Source organism: Callospermophilus lateralis, chromosome 7, assembly GCF_048772815.1.
Source record: "Callospermophilus lateralis isolate mCalLat2 chromosome 7, mCalLat2.hap1, whole genome shotgun sequence".
Classification (NCBI taxonomy): domain Eukaryota; kingdom Metazoa; phylum Chordata; class Mammalia; order Rodentia; family Sciuridae; genus Callospermophilus; species Callospermophilus lateralis.
Genome location: NC_135311.1, coordinates 59,088,057 through 59,102,781, shown reverse-complemented (window position 1 = coordinate 59,102,781; position 14,725 = coordinate 59,088,057). Strand labels below are relative to the sequence as shown.

The window sequence follows — 14,725 nt, the reverse complement described above, 5'->3', positions numbered from 1 at the left end:
ATGAGAAATATATGTGATACCCCTGTTTCCACAGAATAGATGGGCTGAAAGGAAGTTAAAGCCTATTGTGTTATGACAATATATAGTTAATAGTTTAATAGTTATTATATCTTGGTCATTATACTCACATTATATATTATTTATGCCTTAATTAAAGTACATACTATACATTTAGGCAAAACTTCAAAAATATATTCTTACCTTATCAAGAGAGAAAGTTTTGGTCAAGGCAAAAGCCCATCCAGCTTCAAAAGCTCTTCGGATCATTGATGAGTTGGTAGCTGGGGTTGCACTAGCAAGACCAAAAGGATTTATAAATTTCAATCCAGCCATTTCCACACTAATGTCCACCAGATCAATAGGAGTGTAAAAGAGGGGTAGTTCGGGCTTGGCAGAAACTGAAGTTCCATATTGTGACTGCAAAAAAACAAAGAGTCAATAATTGCTATATCACATCTGAATTATCTATATAATTGTTTTATAAAAATCACTTCAACACAGCATTTGAATTCATATAGATTACATCAGTCTGTTTACAATGATGAAAACTGGCTACAAGTCAGTTAGCAGTGAACCAAATTCATATGTAATTATCATTCTTTTCTAATTTAAAAGGCAGTATTGAGAGTATTAACAAATAAAAATCAATTAAACAAACACACAACTCTATTTAAAACATACTGAGTTTCAAACACAAAAGGGAATAATTTTAGAATTTATCTCCCTGGTTCCATTAACCCAGCTTCTTTGTACTTAATTTATGAAAATGTCTTAGTGCTCAGAGATATGGGCAACAGAAAGTCAGAGGCCTAAATTCAATTTCCAATAATCTCACTACTGCTTATGTGATTTTAGGAAGCCACCTAACATGTCCCTGTGTTTTTTCCTCTATAGTTTTCATTAAAGCAGTAGGAATGCCAGCTGCCTAATTTCCTGCCCCATGGGGATATTGGAAAATGCAGGAAATGATAAGCCAGAGGGAGACATCTAATTGGGAAAGTGGATAATGTACTCACGTGCATTAGGGGAGGTTTTTTTTTTTTTTTTTTTTTTTTTTTTTTTCCAGAAACCAAACAGGTAACAAACAATTTATGTCAAAATCTTAAGTTGGCACTAAAAACTGCACACTAACTTTGGTTAAAGGATCATGTAATATGGCTACCTTGCAGTATAACTGTAACTGACATAAATACATATGTATATGGTACACTGAAGCATAGTAGAAGTTTCCTAAATGTCCTTTCCTCCCTTTCTCCTCTTCCTTGTTTTCTGACCCTCCCTTCCTTCCCCTCCTTACTTTTTTTCTCTGTTTATCTCTGAAAGACAAATAATACTGGAAAATACAAAAAAAAAAAAAAAAAAAAAAGGATGAATTTTCTCAGCCAAAGTAGTTACTGAATGGATAGGGCTAGTTAATTCAAAAGTAGAACTTCTTTCTCTTGTGAATCATCACTCAAAAGAAAAGTTATTTGAGCAGAACTTTAATTTTATAGGAGTGTGTCTTGTGTAGATAAAGATTTCCATGACTTGCATAGAAATTACTTCTAGGCCTTCACCATTTATAATGCAAAGTAAAGTTCACTTAATATGTAAAAACGTATCCAACTTGCCAATTGAAAGACTATTATGTTTTCCGGTCTTGCAAAAAGATGCTTCATGGTTTCCAGCCTTCAACTATGGCAGACACGTACAGCCAGGGATATGCTGGGTTTCCGGGATATTGTTTTTTCTTTATTCCTCTCACCCTTTATTTTTATTTTATTTTACTTATTTATTTATTTATTTTGTGTGTGTGTGTGTGTGTGTGTGTGTGTGTGTGTGTGTGTATACGAGTGTGTCTCTAGGGATGGAACGCAGGACCTCCCACATGCAAAAGCACTCTATCACTGAGGTACATCCCCAGAACCTACAAGGCAAATTTCTGAGTATTTGATAATCAATATGTGAACATGATTTCTCCTCCCTCACAAAGAATTGCAGTACCATTAAAAGGATTATAAAAAAGAAAATAGCTAGAATGTATAATATAGGGAATTGGAGATTGGAAATTTGTGAGGTGCGTATATGTGCATGTTTGTGTCCATGTAGGTATGTACAAGATGGACATGGGAGACAACCACTTTTGGTTGATATTTGCTTGTTTTGGGTACTGGGGATTGAACCCAGGGTACCCTAGCACTGAGCTATATGCCCAGTCCTTTTTACTTTTTGAGTTTGGGACAAAGTCTAAGTTGCTAAGGGCCTAAATTGCTGAGGCTGGCATTAAACTTATAATCCTCCTGCCTCAGGCTCCCTTCACTGGGATTACAGGCATGTACCACCACATCTAGCTAGAAAAATCACTCTTGATAGTATTTTCTTAGCTCTGTGTTACCATTATTTAAATTGAATCAAGCAAGTTTTAGGTTACACTAATGAGTAATTCCCTGATATGAGAGGAAGAGATTATAAAACACTGGGAAAATTTTAGAAATAACTTCCTTATGTTCAGAATCTCAGAAACAGAAACAACCCTGGGTACCCCTGTGTCTAATATCCAAAGCAGAGATACATGTGGTCCTACATACTTTATTAGATAAAATGAATGACACTACAAGTTTTCCTCTCTTTTTTTATGGCTATTTACTGAAATATGTAACCTCTTTAATCTTATAGATGAATTTAGTTTGTTTAAAGTGGTAGTTATATATGGCATTAGGCAACAGTAAATAGGTAGGTATATGTCTGGCTCAACTTGCATTGGCTAATTTGTGTAGTTTTAAATAAATAGATCATTGTCACAAAATCCTTAAGATTATAAACTTAATAATTAGAAAAAAATGATTTGGACAAGATTTTGCAAGATTTACCTTAGGTTTGAAACAAAACAAAACAAAATGCAATATACCAAATCACACAAGTAACAAAATGTAAACATACACATACATACAAACTCTTTCACATGAGAAGTACATTTCTCATAAAATACACATTTTATTTATAAAATTGTTACTGTTGTGCATTTGTTTATGATATAACCTAAAACTCTGATGTAACAGGTCTGCATGTAATTTTGGTTTCTTGGTACTTTGTTGCAAAGAAATGCTGCTCCCCTTTGTCCTCTGGCTTAGGGAACTCAGAGTTTCAATTTCTGGTCTCACCACAAGCGAATTCTTCCCAAACCTCAAATGCAGACTCCAATTTGGGATTTCTTAGAAACTTCAAACATTCGGAGGTGGACATCTGGGCCTACTTCCAATTCAACTTTAAAATGTATCTGTGTATTCCTTCCTAAAAAATGTGCATACAGATTTTCAATATTTTCAGACAATACCATCTTTCTAGTCATCCAATAGTGTTAATAAATCACAGATATTTTTAAAAACAAACCAGATATCAACCAATAGATACTAGTCCCATGACAGTTTACCCTACAAGAGGAAATTCATGTATTGCCATGAGAGTTTTGTTATGTACTCAGACAAGTATGAAGTGACACTATATATAAATGTACAGGTTTCAGTAAATATATACATGTAAACATCTCTCTTTATCCATCTATCACCGAGTGTACACATCAATATAATGAGCAGAATTATCTCTCAGAATAAAAGTTTAGATGATTTATGATTTTCGAATTTTGCTTAATGTATTTTTCATGTTTTCAGTAATGGACCCAATTGTTTTATTCAGCTTTTTCATAGCTGTGACTAAAGGATCTAACCAGAACAATTTTAAGGAGGAAAAGTTTATTTGTGAGATTCAGAGGTGTTAGTCCAGAGCAGGTCGCTCCATTCTACAGAGCTCGGGGTGAGGCTAAACATCATGGCGGAAGAGTGTAGCAGAGGCAAGCAGCTCACATGGTGGTCAGGAAGCAGAGAGAGAGACTCCTCTCTCCAGATACAAAATATATACCCCATAGCTATGCCCCCAATTCCTACCTCCTCCAGCTACAACCTACCACTTCAATTAACACAGTTAATCCCTATCAGGGGATTAATTCCAATATGTGTGAACACTTTTATTCACATTAATTAAGATTCTCACAATCCTAATATTTTTCCTCTGAACCTTCTTGCATTGTCTCACATGTGAGCTTTGGGGGGTACACCTCACATCCAAACCATAACAATTTACATGAGATATTAAAAAGTAGATTAAAATAAGGTTTTAAACTTTGCATTATTAATTGACAATTTATAATCACATACATTTATGGGGTACAAAATAATGTTATAGTTTGTGAATATGATGTAGGATAATTAAATCAAGTTAGGGACATGCTCATCACCTCAAATACTTAACAACTTTTTTGTGATAAGAGCATTTGAAATTTATTATTAGCAATTCTCAAATGCAAAATACTCTTAATTATCTTCAACATGCTAGTACAATATATTTCAAAAATACTTCTCCTGTTTGAGATCTGGCACCCATTGACCACCACTTGCCCCTTTTTCCATCCCCTAACTTCTGTTAACTACCATTCTACTCTCTTTTCTGAGTTCAGTTGTTATGGGTTCCACACATGAGAACATGTAGTATCTTTTTCTCTGTGCCTGGCTTACTTCACTCCACACAATGCTGTCCAGTTTAACCTAAGTTTTCACAAATGACATAATTTCTTATTTTGTTTTTTTTTTAAAAAAAGGATTCCAATATGTGTGCACACCTTTATTCATTAATCAGTTGAGGGACAGTTAGGTTGATTACATAACTTGCCTATAGTGAACGGAATTTCTATGCACATGAGAGTACAGGCATCTCTTTGACATACTGATTTCAATTATTGGGAGTAAATACTTAGGAGTAGAATGGCTAGATCAATAGAAATTCTATTTTTTTTTAAAGAACCTCCCTCCATACAATTTTCCACAAGATGTGCTAATTTACATTCCACCAACAATGTGCAATGATCCCCTTTTCTCCATAGCCTCAGCAATACTTCTTATCTTTCATGTTTTTGATAATAGCCAGTTTACAGGAATGAGATGACATCTCATTGTAGTTCTAATTGCATTTCTCTAGTGATTAGGAATAGTAATCCTTCATATATATATATATATATATATATATATATATATATATATATACACACACACACACACACACACACACACACACACACACACATATTGGCCATTTGTATGTCCCCTTTGAGAAATGTCTATTTAGTTCCTTTGTGTATTTTTAAATTATTTTTTCTTGCTCCTATATATTTTGAATATTAACCCCTTACTGGATATATAAGTTGAATATATTTTCTCTCAATCCATAGATAAACTTTGAAAACCACTGTTTTCTTTGCAGCACTTCTTGCACTTTTTATTTTGGCATAATCTCATTTGTCTATTTTTGTTTTTCTCAAATGTGCTTTTCAGGTCAAATTCAGAATATCTTTGCCCAGATGAATGGCAAGTGGTTTCCCCCTGTTTTCTTCCAGTACTTTTTTAAGGTTTTTAGTCCCACATTTAAATCTTCAGTCCATTTTGAATGAATTTTTGTGTATGGTGTGAGGTAGTATCCCTTTCTATTCTTCTGTTTGTGGATATACAGTTCTCTAAAATCATGTACTGAAGTGACTCTCCTTTCCCAAATGCATATTTCTTGAAAATCATTTGACCATACACATGTGGGCTCATTTCTTGGCTCCCTATTCTGTTACATTGGTAGGTGTTCCTTTTCTTTCTTTCTTTCTTTCTTTCTTTCTTTCTTTCTTTCTTTTTTTCTATTCATAGCTTGCTTAAAATATTTTTGAAAAGAAGCAATAATACTCTAAAACCCATCAAGCGAAGATTCAGGTAAAGAGCCTGCTCATTAGTGTTCTCCAAGATGGCTCTGAATTGACATTTCAGTGACATTATTATTTCTAAAAGTTAAAAAAAATACAGAACTCGAACAGCTAAAGAGATGATCTACTTTAAAAGCTTTATCTTACCAAGAGAAAACCAAAGGAAGGTAAGTTACTCAGTGGCAAAACCACCACAACATATATATGTTTTCTCTATTGTTGGCTAATGATTGTAAGTCACCCTTTAGAAACAAAATCTTTCAATCATTCTTTCTCAGCCTCTTTGGTTGCTCAACATACACTTAATGGGAAAACAACAACAACAAAAAAAGAAAACTGAAAAGAAAAGAATGTAAAGTCATAAAGAACTGAAGTGAGGATGGTAAAAATGGCATTTAAGGAAAATCTAGATGTCCAGCTCTTGGAGCATAAAAATAAGGAGTAACATTGCTATTTTAGAAGCTTTTGCCAGACATGTGAGACTTTGAAAATGAGAGAGATGTCTAAAGATCATTTTATTTTATAGTTTGCTTTTTTCCCCCCCTCAGGATTTTTTTTTTTCTGGAGAGACTGAGTAAAGATTTTAGTCACTTAAAATACAATTCTAAAAATAACTTCATGGTAGAGATTTTGAGAAGTCCCAAATTTATAGAGGCTACACTTAAATGTTCTCATGTCATTCCTATCTGCAAATCTCTTTGAGGTCCTTCACTACAGAATAAACAATAAACTGCTTATATTATATAATCCCAATTTTGACATTGGTTCTTCACCCTCTATCTTACTAATCTCATCTTCTACCATTTTTTATAATGCATAGATTCTTATGCTTCAGTTTATTAAAATATTTTCAATATTTAAAAATATCATTAATGCATCTATGTATCTGGACTTTTTTCATGAAGTACTTGGTTAAGCCTTCCAGATTCAGTCCAGCTGTGATTTCTACTGGGAAACTTATATAGCTCTGCACAAGTAAAATTATTTCTGTTTAATATTCTGTACTTGTGATATATATATATCTATATCCTGCTTAATTTAATTTCAGTACCTAGCATAAGACTTGGCAGAAAGATGCTCAAAATATTTATTAAATGTATTAGACTAGAAACCTTGAAAACTTAGCCTCTTTTTCACATCAGTTTCCAGTAAGGTGATAATGAATGTGGATGAAATAATCATTAACTTTATTCCAAATATGCAAAAGTCCATTATTCCATGATTCTAATGTAAAGATTCTCCAAAGAGCCATCTAGTGGGAATAGTCAGTAACTGCTCTGGGATTGTAAGTCACGGTGCTATATAAATATATACATTCTATAATTCAATAACATAAAGTGAGATAAAGATTCACCAACCTCACAATTTTGCTAGGATCCTACCTAAAGTATAACATTTTTATACATTCCTTGAATTTTTACTTCTAGTTTATAATGGACAACCAATTGGTCATAAGCAACAGAAACTAGCCTCAGATGGTTATTATGAGGATACAGAACAATCTCATGAAATTCAAGCAGGAATGTGGCGGGACCTCCAGAAAAGGCTAAAAATTCTCAAGGAAAGCCATAAGATCCAGCTCTCTCTTTTCTTCTCTTCATGCCTCTCCCATCTTACATAAGCATTATTTCTCCAAAACATAAATATCCTCAATGTTAGAAAATAATGTTTTTCATGATGGTTTGATTTGAATACACACATACAGGACATATACCCACATAATGAAAAAAAGAACTTATCAAAAATATAAATCCATTCCTTTCTCTCTCCAATTGGCTTCCCCTACTTCTTTATCCATATTGATTGATATTACATTGGTCCAGCCCATTCATTTTCTACTTTAAACGTAAGAAACATCAGGAGAGTTTTAAAAATTCTGATGTGAACACCAAGTATCCTTCAAACAATGATTACATTATGATTTCTTGAGTGGGACCCAGACATTCTTAACAGTCTCTTCAAAGAATCAAATTGTACACAGAAGGCTGAGAACCACTTCTCTGGTCATATGAATTCTCTTTCCAATTCCTAATTCTCAAGCAAGGGACACAGTCTTGGCCATGACTGTGTTAGATGTCTACCTTATTCAGCTAAGTGACTACTAAGGGTTTGTGCAAGGGCACAAAATACCTTGGAAGCTGGGCAGATACTCTAAAAGGTGCTCTCATGGAGCCCCCATCTGCTTATCAAGAATCAGCCAGTAAGCACAAACACATTGTGTAAAAGCCAAGGCCTACTGTAAAAATAGGACACTAAGTATATCCTGCAAATCAATGAGACACTTGTCCAAGTAAAACTTTGTGCCAGAACCAGTGATTGGTATTTTCTATTTATTCCTTTTGTGAAAATTGTGACTCTTGAAAGAAGGCCTTATTCTCTTACGAAAGATGAAGAAAGTGAGATTCAAGGAAAGTAAATGGCTTTTTGCTCTTTCTAAAGTAAGCAATTAATAAGTGGTACATGAAGACTTGACTCAGATCTTAGACCTATTACAATATATCAAGCTATCTCCATCTTATATAAACATTGTTTTTCTGAAATATTAATATCCTCAAAACTAGAAACTAACCTGAAAGTTTTCTGTGATTTGATTGCACACACACACAGAGCAAATATACAAACACACTGAACAAATCTTATGAGAAATAGAAGGTATATAGTATTCAAATATTACTATAATTAATCATAATGCCTTTAATTTGAGAATACAAGTGAAAATAAGTAGAGTCTTACACTATAAATACCTCACATTTGACCAGTTTATTATCATCCCTCATCTTAGGATACTTTTATTTTACCTGATTGGGTCATGGAATTTTAGCAGAGACATTTGCATATAAAATGGTTATGCTGTTGGGGAAATGCAACTCACATTGCAATGATGTCTATCAATTGCATTTTCCCCTAATTTGATTTAAAAGAATGATTCTTTTCTTAAAAATGAGAAAAGAACCACTGAAATGAAGACTATTGGTAGTACTATATTTGATTGAAGGTGAAGAAATCATCACTACTATGTTCCCTAAGATTTAACATCATCAAACAGCTTTTGCTTACTCATTTATTTATATACCATGGTGGTATAACTACAATGGACTCTCTATTGGGATACAGATGCTCTAGAAGCACACATCTGAGATTACTTTAAGGCACAGAATAAATAACACATGTAGCTATTTAGATTAATTCATTGGTGGATTAATGCATCAATTAACTGCAGATCACTTACTTTACCCTCATAGAAAACAACTACTGAGGAGAGAAACCTTACAGAAAGAAATTAATTTGGATTAGCTACTTCCATGATGGAAAGGCTTAGGTCCAATGACTATAATTATAATATACAATCAGATTTTATTTCTCCATTTTGAGAAATTACTAGTTATAATGAAAACTTTGGAAAAGATATGAGACTACAGAAAATTTTCTTCAGAATAATGATCCCATTTTATTAAATTCTTTAAAGAATTCTATTCACAGTACCTTTTAACTGAATGCTTATAACTTGGGCATAGAATAAGGCTAGAAAATTAAATTACATTAATTTAAATACAGGTTGTCTTTTTCCATCTAAATAAATCTATCACCACCAAATTTTTTAGTAAACTAAAGTACTACCACCAGTGAAACCAATGAATTGGTGAAATATGCTTTCTAAACCTTATGTGTCCCTTGATCTAGAATGTCTTTTTGGTTTAATCAACTTTTCTACAATATTTATCAAGTGCTTACTCTACGTCAGGCAGTGTGTCCAGATGTTAGGAACTCAGTAATAAGCAAAATATATTTTGTTTATTTTTTTATTTATTAATCATTCAAAAACTGCTTCATTATAACTATTTTTTTATTAATTACATATTAATATATTGAAAATGATAATTATTGCACATGCCTTTTCCTCATAACTGTATTGAGGTATAATTGGTATATGAAAACATAATTAATGCATATAATTTGATTTTAAATATGGTTTGTCCATACCAAAACTCATGTTAAGGTTTCAGTCACACACACAAAAATGTATACACACAAAGTTTATTTCTTTGAATTTTATGTATTCATTAACATGTTTTTGTTTATAATTATTCTCAATATTTTGTGTTTTAATTTTTGGACTAGTATTAAAAATGATTTTTGGACCACCAATGTAGCATTATAATATGCTGTATTTGTCTATATTTTTACTTTTCCCACTGATATGTAAACGTTCTTATAGTTTTGCATTGCTATTTGTGATTATTTGTTTTAATTTGAAGAATTTTCTTTTATGTTTCTTGTAAAGCAGAATTAATGGTAACAAACTCCTTCAGTATTGTTTATCTGGAGAAGTATCTATATAAAATAATATTCTCTTGATGTTTTCAAAACTGTTGTCTTTGACTTTGAACAATTTAGTTATGTCAGTATAAACTTCTTTGTATTTAATCCTATTTGGTGACTACTGATCTTAATTAACTTAAATGTTTTCTTCCTCAAATTTGGGAAGTTTTCAGCCATTAATATTCTGGAAATCCATGTTCTTCCCATTGCTTCCTCTCTCTTGTTCAAGAAGCCTTTCTTTATGCTTTTTTTTTTTTTTTTGGCTACTGTGAATAAATAATTTCAAATGCCCTGTCTTGGATTTCAATAATTATTTCTCTTACTTAATTAAGTCTACTCTTGAAGCTATCACATTTTTCCATTCAGTCATTATTATTTAGTTCTAAGATTTCTGGAGTTTTTTTCCCCTGCCTTTGTTTTTATTTTATACATATTATTTTTCTTGATATCTAGTTGTCTGTCCTCTTGATGTTCAATGAGCTTTATTTAGACTATTATTCTGAATTATTTGTCAGGTAGTTTGTAGATGTCCCTTTATTTAGAGTGAGTTACTAGAGATTTATTAGTTTCCTTTGGTGATACCATATTTCCCTGATTTTTCATCCTTCTTGCTTTCATAACTGCACATTTGAGAAAGTGATCATCTACTTTTAGTCTTTACAAGTTAGCTTCCAAGGGAAAGTCTTTACGAGTCAGCTGTCATGGAATTCTAGTCAGGTCAACTTGTAACATCTGCAGGTGGGGCCAGTGTCCAGGGTTTGATTTTAGGCAAATCTCAATGACATTCGGTATGGTTTGGCAAGGCCATCAGGAAGGGCTTCCCATTAAGATACAATTGGCAGAAGCTGCTTTGTGTTAAGGCAGGGCTGCTAGCTGGACTCTGTGGTTGGATGGGGCTGTAAGCAGGACTCCCTGGGTGAATGAATTCCCTGCCTGGGTTCCACCTTCATGCACGGCTGTCAGGAGGGATTCTTCTGTCTGAGGAAGCCTATCATGATTGCCTTGGTTCAGTGAGATCATTGGTGTGAGTTTACATGCACCACAAGATCTGTATCCGACTCACTGTGAGCTCCATATTATTTCCCTGTTCTTTGCTGTCAACAAGGGTTTATCCTTGGCAATTTGTGAGAGAAAGCAGAAGTGGGCTCCTTAAGCAGTGCCTCAAAATGTGGACAGTTGAATATGGGCCTTGCCCACCCTCACATTGAAAAATCTGTGTCTGACATGATCCTATTTTGGCACGGTGCTATACCTGCTTGGAGAATCAATGATGTGGAAAAACTGTTCTCTTACCCCTTTTAATGTGCTTTCTCAGTTTTTGTACTCTACTGGAGCTCTATAACCTCTATGTTATAATATTTTCACAAAGACATTCTTTCATGTTGATCATGTTAAATCCGTATTTCTGTGAGTGGGCTAGTAGTAGGATTTTCCCTGTTCTATCTTTCTGAAGTCACTCACAGAGTCTCCTTCCTCACAGCTTGCTGACATCATTTGTTGATATCTCTCACTAGTAAATTTTAATATCTTGAATTATATACTACAGTGTGAAGATAAGAAAATGAGGGAGAATAACAAAGAAGTAGAGGAGGGTCTACGTGTGCATATTTTCATGCGATTATGTATGTGCTTGAGTGGCTTCTCAGAAGTAGAATACAGAGTATGTGGGTTAGGATGAAGTATGGCTGGGAACAGGGGGAGTCTATTTTTGGTGGCTTCTTCAAGAAACATCTGAGTAAGTAGAGGAGTAATACATATATTAACAGATTAATGAATAAAGGGGTCAATTTGTTTACCAAGTGAACTATAGTAATAACATTGCTTTGTATTACATTCCAGTTATTGTATTTTAATTGTTAAGATAATGGCATGTTGACTACTACTCCCAACCTCTATTTTATACAATTCAAAGGGTCTGTTCAAAGAATAAAATAGAGAATTTTATGAAATTGCTTTAACTTAAGACGTCCTCCCAAAATAAAAAATAGCACGTTGACAAATTTTTTAAAGTGTCAATCAAGAAGGTAACGATTGCCATATTCAGAGGACTTGGGGCAAAGGTGGTGACACTGCTGACAAGATGTCAATGACTAGAGTCAGAAAAGCCTGGTGACCAGCACAGGGTGGTGCCTGACAGCAAATCCATGTAACACAAAGGAGTCTATATGATCAAAGAAAGAGTGATGAAGGTAAATAAAAGAAGCTGACATTTAAGAAAGGTGACAGCAGTGATGTTAAATATTAAGACTTGAAATAAAAAGCTCAAAATTGTAAGTCAACAACATACTAGCCAACACCTGCCTTTGTGTTAAATGATTAACTCTTGTATTTCTGGAAGAAGTCTCTGAAATAGGCTAAGGTGAGGACAGGACTCAGGGGAAAGACCTGTGCACATTAAAACAGGTTTTAAAAATCCCTATAGTAAAGGAGGGTTGTGAAAATCGAATGAGCAAGATAACAAAGTACTAGAGTGTTTATGTCCATCTTTCCATTTTTATGTTAACTCTACCCCACCATTAAGCACCAGATCTTTTGGCAGTCTAAGTAATCTATCACCAATGGGACAAGTGATTCTATTCAGTTGGTTTCCTTAAACCTGTGTCCCCATAACCTAAAATATTTCAAAACATATCTATTTCTTCGACTGCATCTATCAAGTGTTTAGTTATTTAAGATGTTTTAATGGCTAAACTTCAACCATGCAGTAAGCACTATTCTAGGCACTGGGGATAGCAGAGAGAACAACAATGACAAATAAGACTTGTACTACAGACCCTGGGCATATTATCTGGCACAGAATAACTCTGGTCTGTGGGAGATGATTTCAAATGAAACAAGGTGAATTTTGAGAACTGTGTGCATGTATTACAAAACATCTAATACTATATGCATTCAGAAGTAGAATTCTGTTTACTGACAGATTTATCTAAGTATTGTATTTTCCACTTGCTCAGTTAGAACTCAAAGAAAGATGAATTAGTATGGTATAATAAAGAAGAGTAAAGAAAAGTAGGGCTGAGAATTGAAAACCTTAGGTTTTAGCTCTGACATTACTATTACCTAGTTCCAATACCTTAAAAAAGGCAATACATTTTCATATTTTTTTGAGCTTTATCACTCTTGCTTTGAACATAAGGAAATGCAATTACTCTTTCCCCACCACTCCTGCTTTGGAAGTTATTCCTGACTTTCTCTCTTTGAGTACCTTTGACATCCTTCCTAAAACCCTTTCAGATAATTATATTATTGTTCTACTCTCCTGAGTTAATTCTTATACTACTTATTGCTTATTCTTTTAACATAAGCATCTCATCTTAACTCATTAATTCAGTGGTTGAATCAAATAATCTCCATGGTCATATCCATCTCAACTAAATTAAGTACAGTGTTTCCAATTTGTAAGATAGGAAAAATAATAATCCAAAGGCAAAATTTAATGTGAGTGCTAAACACCTAAAATTAATCAGTACATAATGGTTATTGAATAAATTAAGTTCTTTATTTTTAACTTAGATTATTTGGGTTTTAGAACCATACAAAATTGTAATATTGTCCCTTCCTTAGATGAAAATAGTGATACTCAAGGTAATGTATTGGTTACTTTAAAAGCTATAAGTCATTGAGCTGGAAATTCTACTGTGATTACATTGTTCTGTCTCAGAGCCATAGTGAGAAACCCAGAAAGGCAAAACAAAGTCAGGACCCAGAGTCAGACTCTCGACTTTCAGGCTTCCATTACACTACACAATACTTTTTTTTTTTTTTTTTAATCTGCTACTTTACAATTTAAGACTACAATTTAATTTACTAAATCACTAAATGCAGAGGAACAAAGCTCTGATCAAAATTATCAATTAGGATACTTTGCATCTGGATTTTTCTCAGCAAGCTAATGGTTCTCTGTGCTTTGTTTTACTGTGATTTGTCATTAACTCCAAGCTCTAGGCATCAGAGCATGGGATCCACAGCATTTATAGTCCATTTGGACCTAGTGACATTGCGATGGCTACTTCTTCCATACACCATCAACATACACTGAAGTCCCCTGTGGCATGGATCAGATTTTTCAGATCTGATTATTATTTCTGCCCATTCTAATCTTGAGTTATCTCTGCCTGAAGTAGCAATCTACTGCTGTATTGGTAAGGAAATATTCTGCTTTTATAGAGACAATTTTATTTTAAATTACTTTTCAGGTCAAATACTGCCATTTAATAAAAGTTTGGGACCCTACACAAAGTCAATAAAAGGCATTAAAATTACTTATTAGTCATGGTACTTTCTTTCCCTATCACCAACCAGATAGTTTTGTTTTGATAGCTCCATTAGGTACAGGCTCATTCCTCATTTTTTCCTTGATTTCCTTTTATAACAATATAGATGTTATTAAAAAGCAAATCCCTTCATACTCAAAAAGCTGCACATTATTACAAATAGAATTTTTAATAGAAAAGTGTCAAGTTGCTGATGCATCATAATTATTTTAAAACATTAGCTAGGGAACACACCACAAATTAACCTGAATATATTATCACAGAGGTAAATTCTATAGCCATTGCTATAGAATTTATTATATGTTTATTTATAAGCAGCTGAAATGGAATTCATTTTTCAATGACTGTAAGCAAATCCGAC

General features: G+C 33.5%; 1 protein-coding gene across 1 annotated transcript in view; it reads right to left on the bottom strand.

The window, feature by feature from the left end:
- The window catches only part of Dpyd (dihydropyrimidine dehydrogenase), a 798,303-nt gene that overhangs the window by 408,847 nt on the left and 374,731 nt on the right, over window positions 1-14,725 (bottom strand). Inside the window, exon 13 of the mRNA XM_076863439.1 lies at window positions 202-417. Within this exon, the coding sequence (XP_076719554.1) occupies window positions 202-417 (216 nt within the window). The remainder of the gene's footprint in view (window positions 1-201; window positions 418-14,725) is intronic.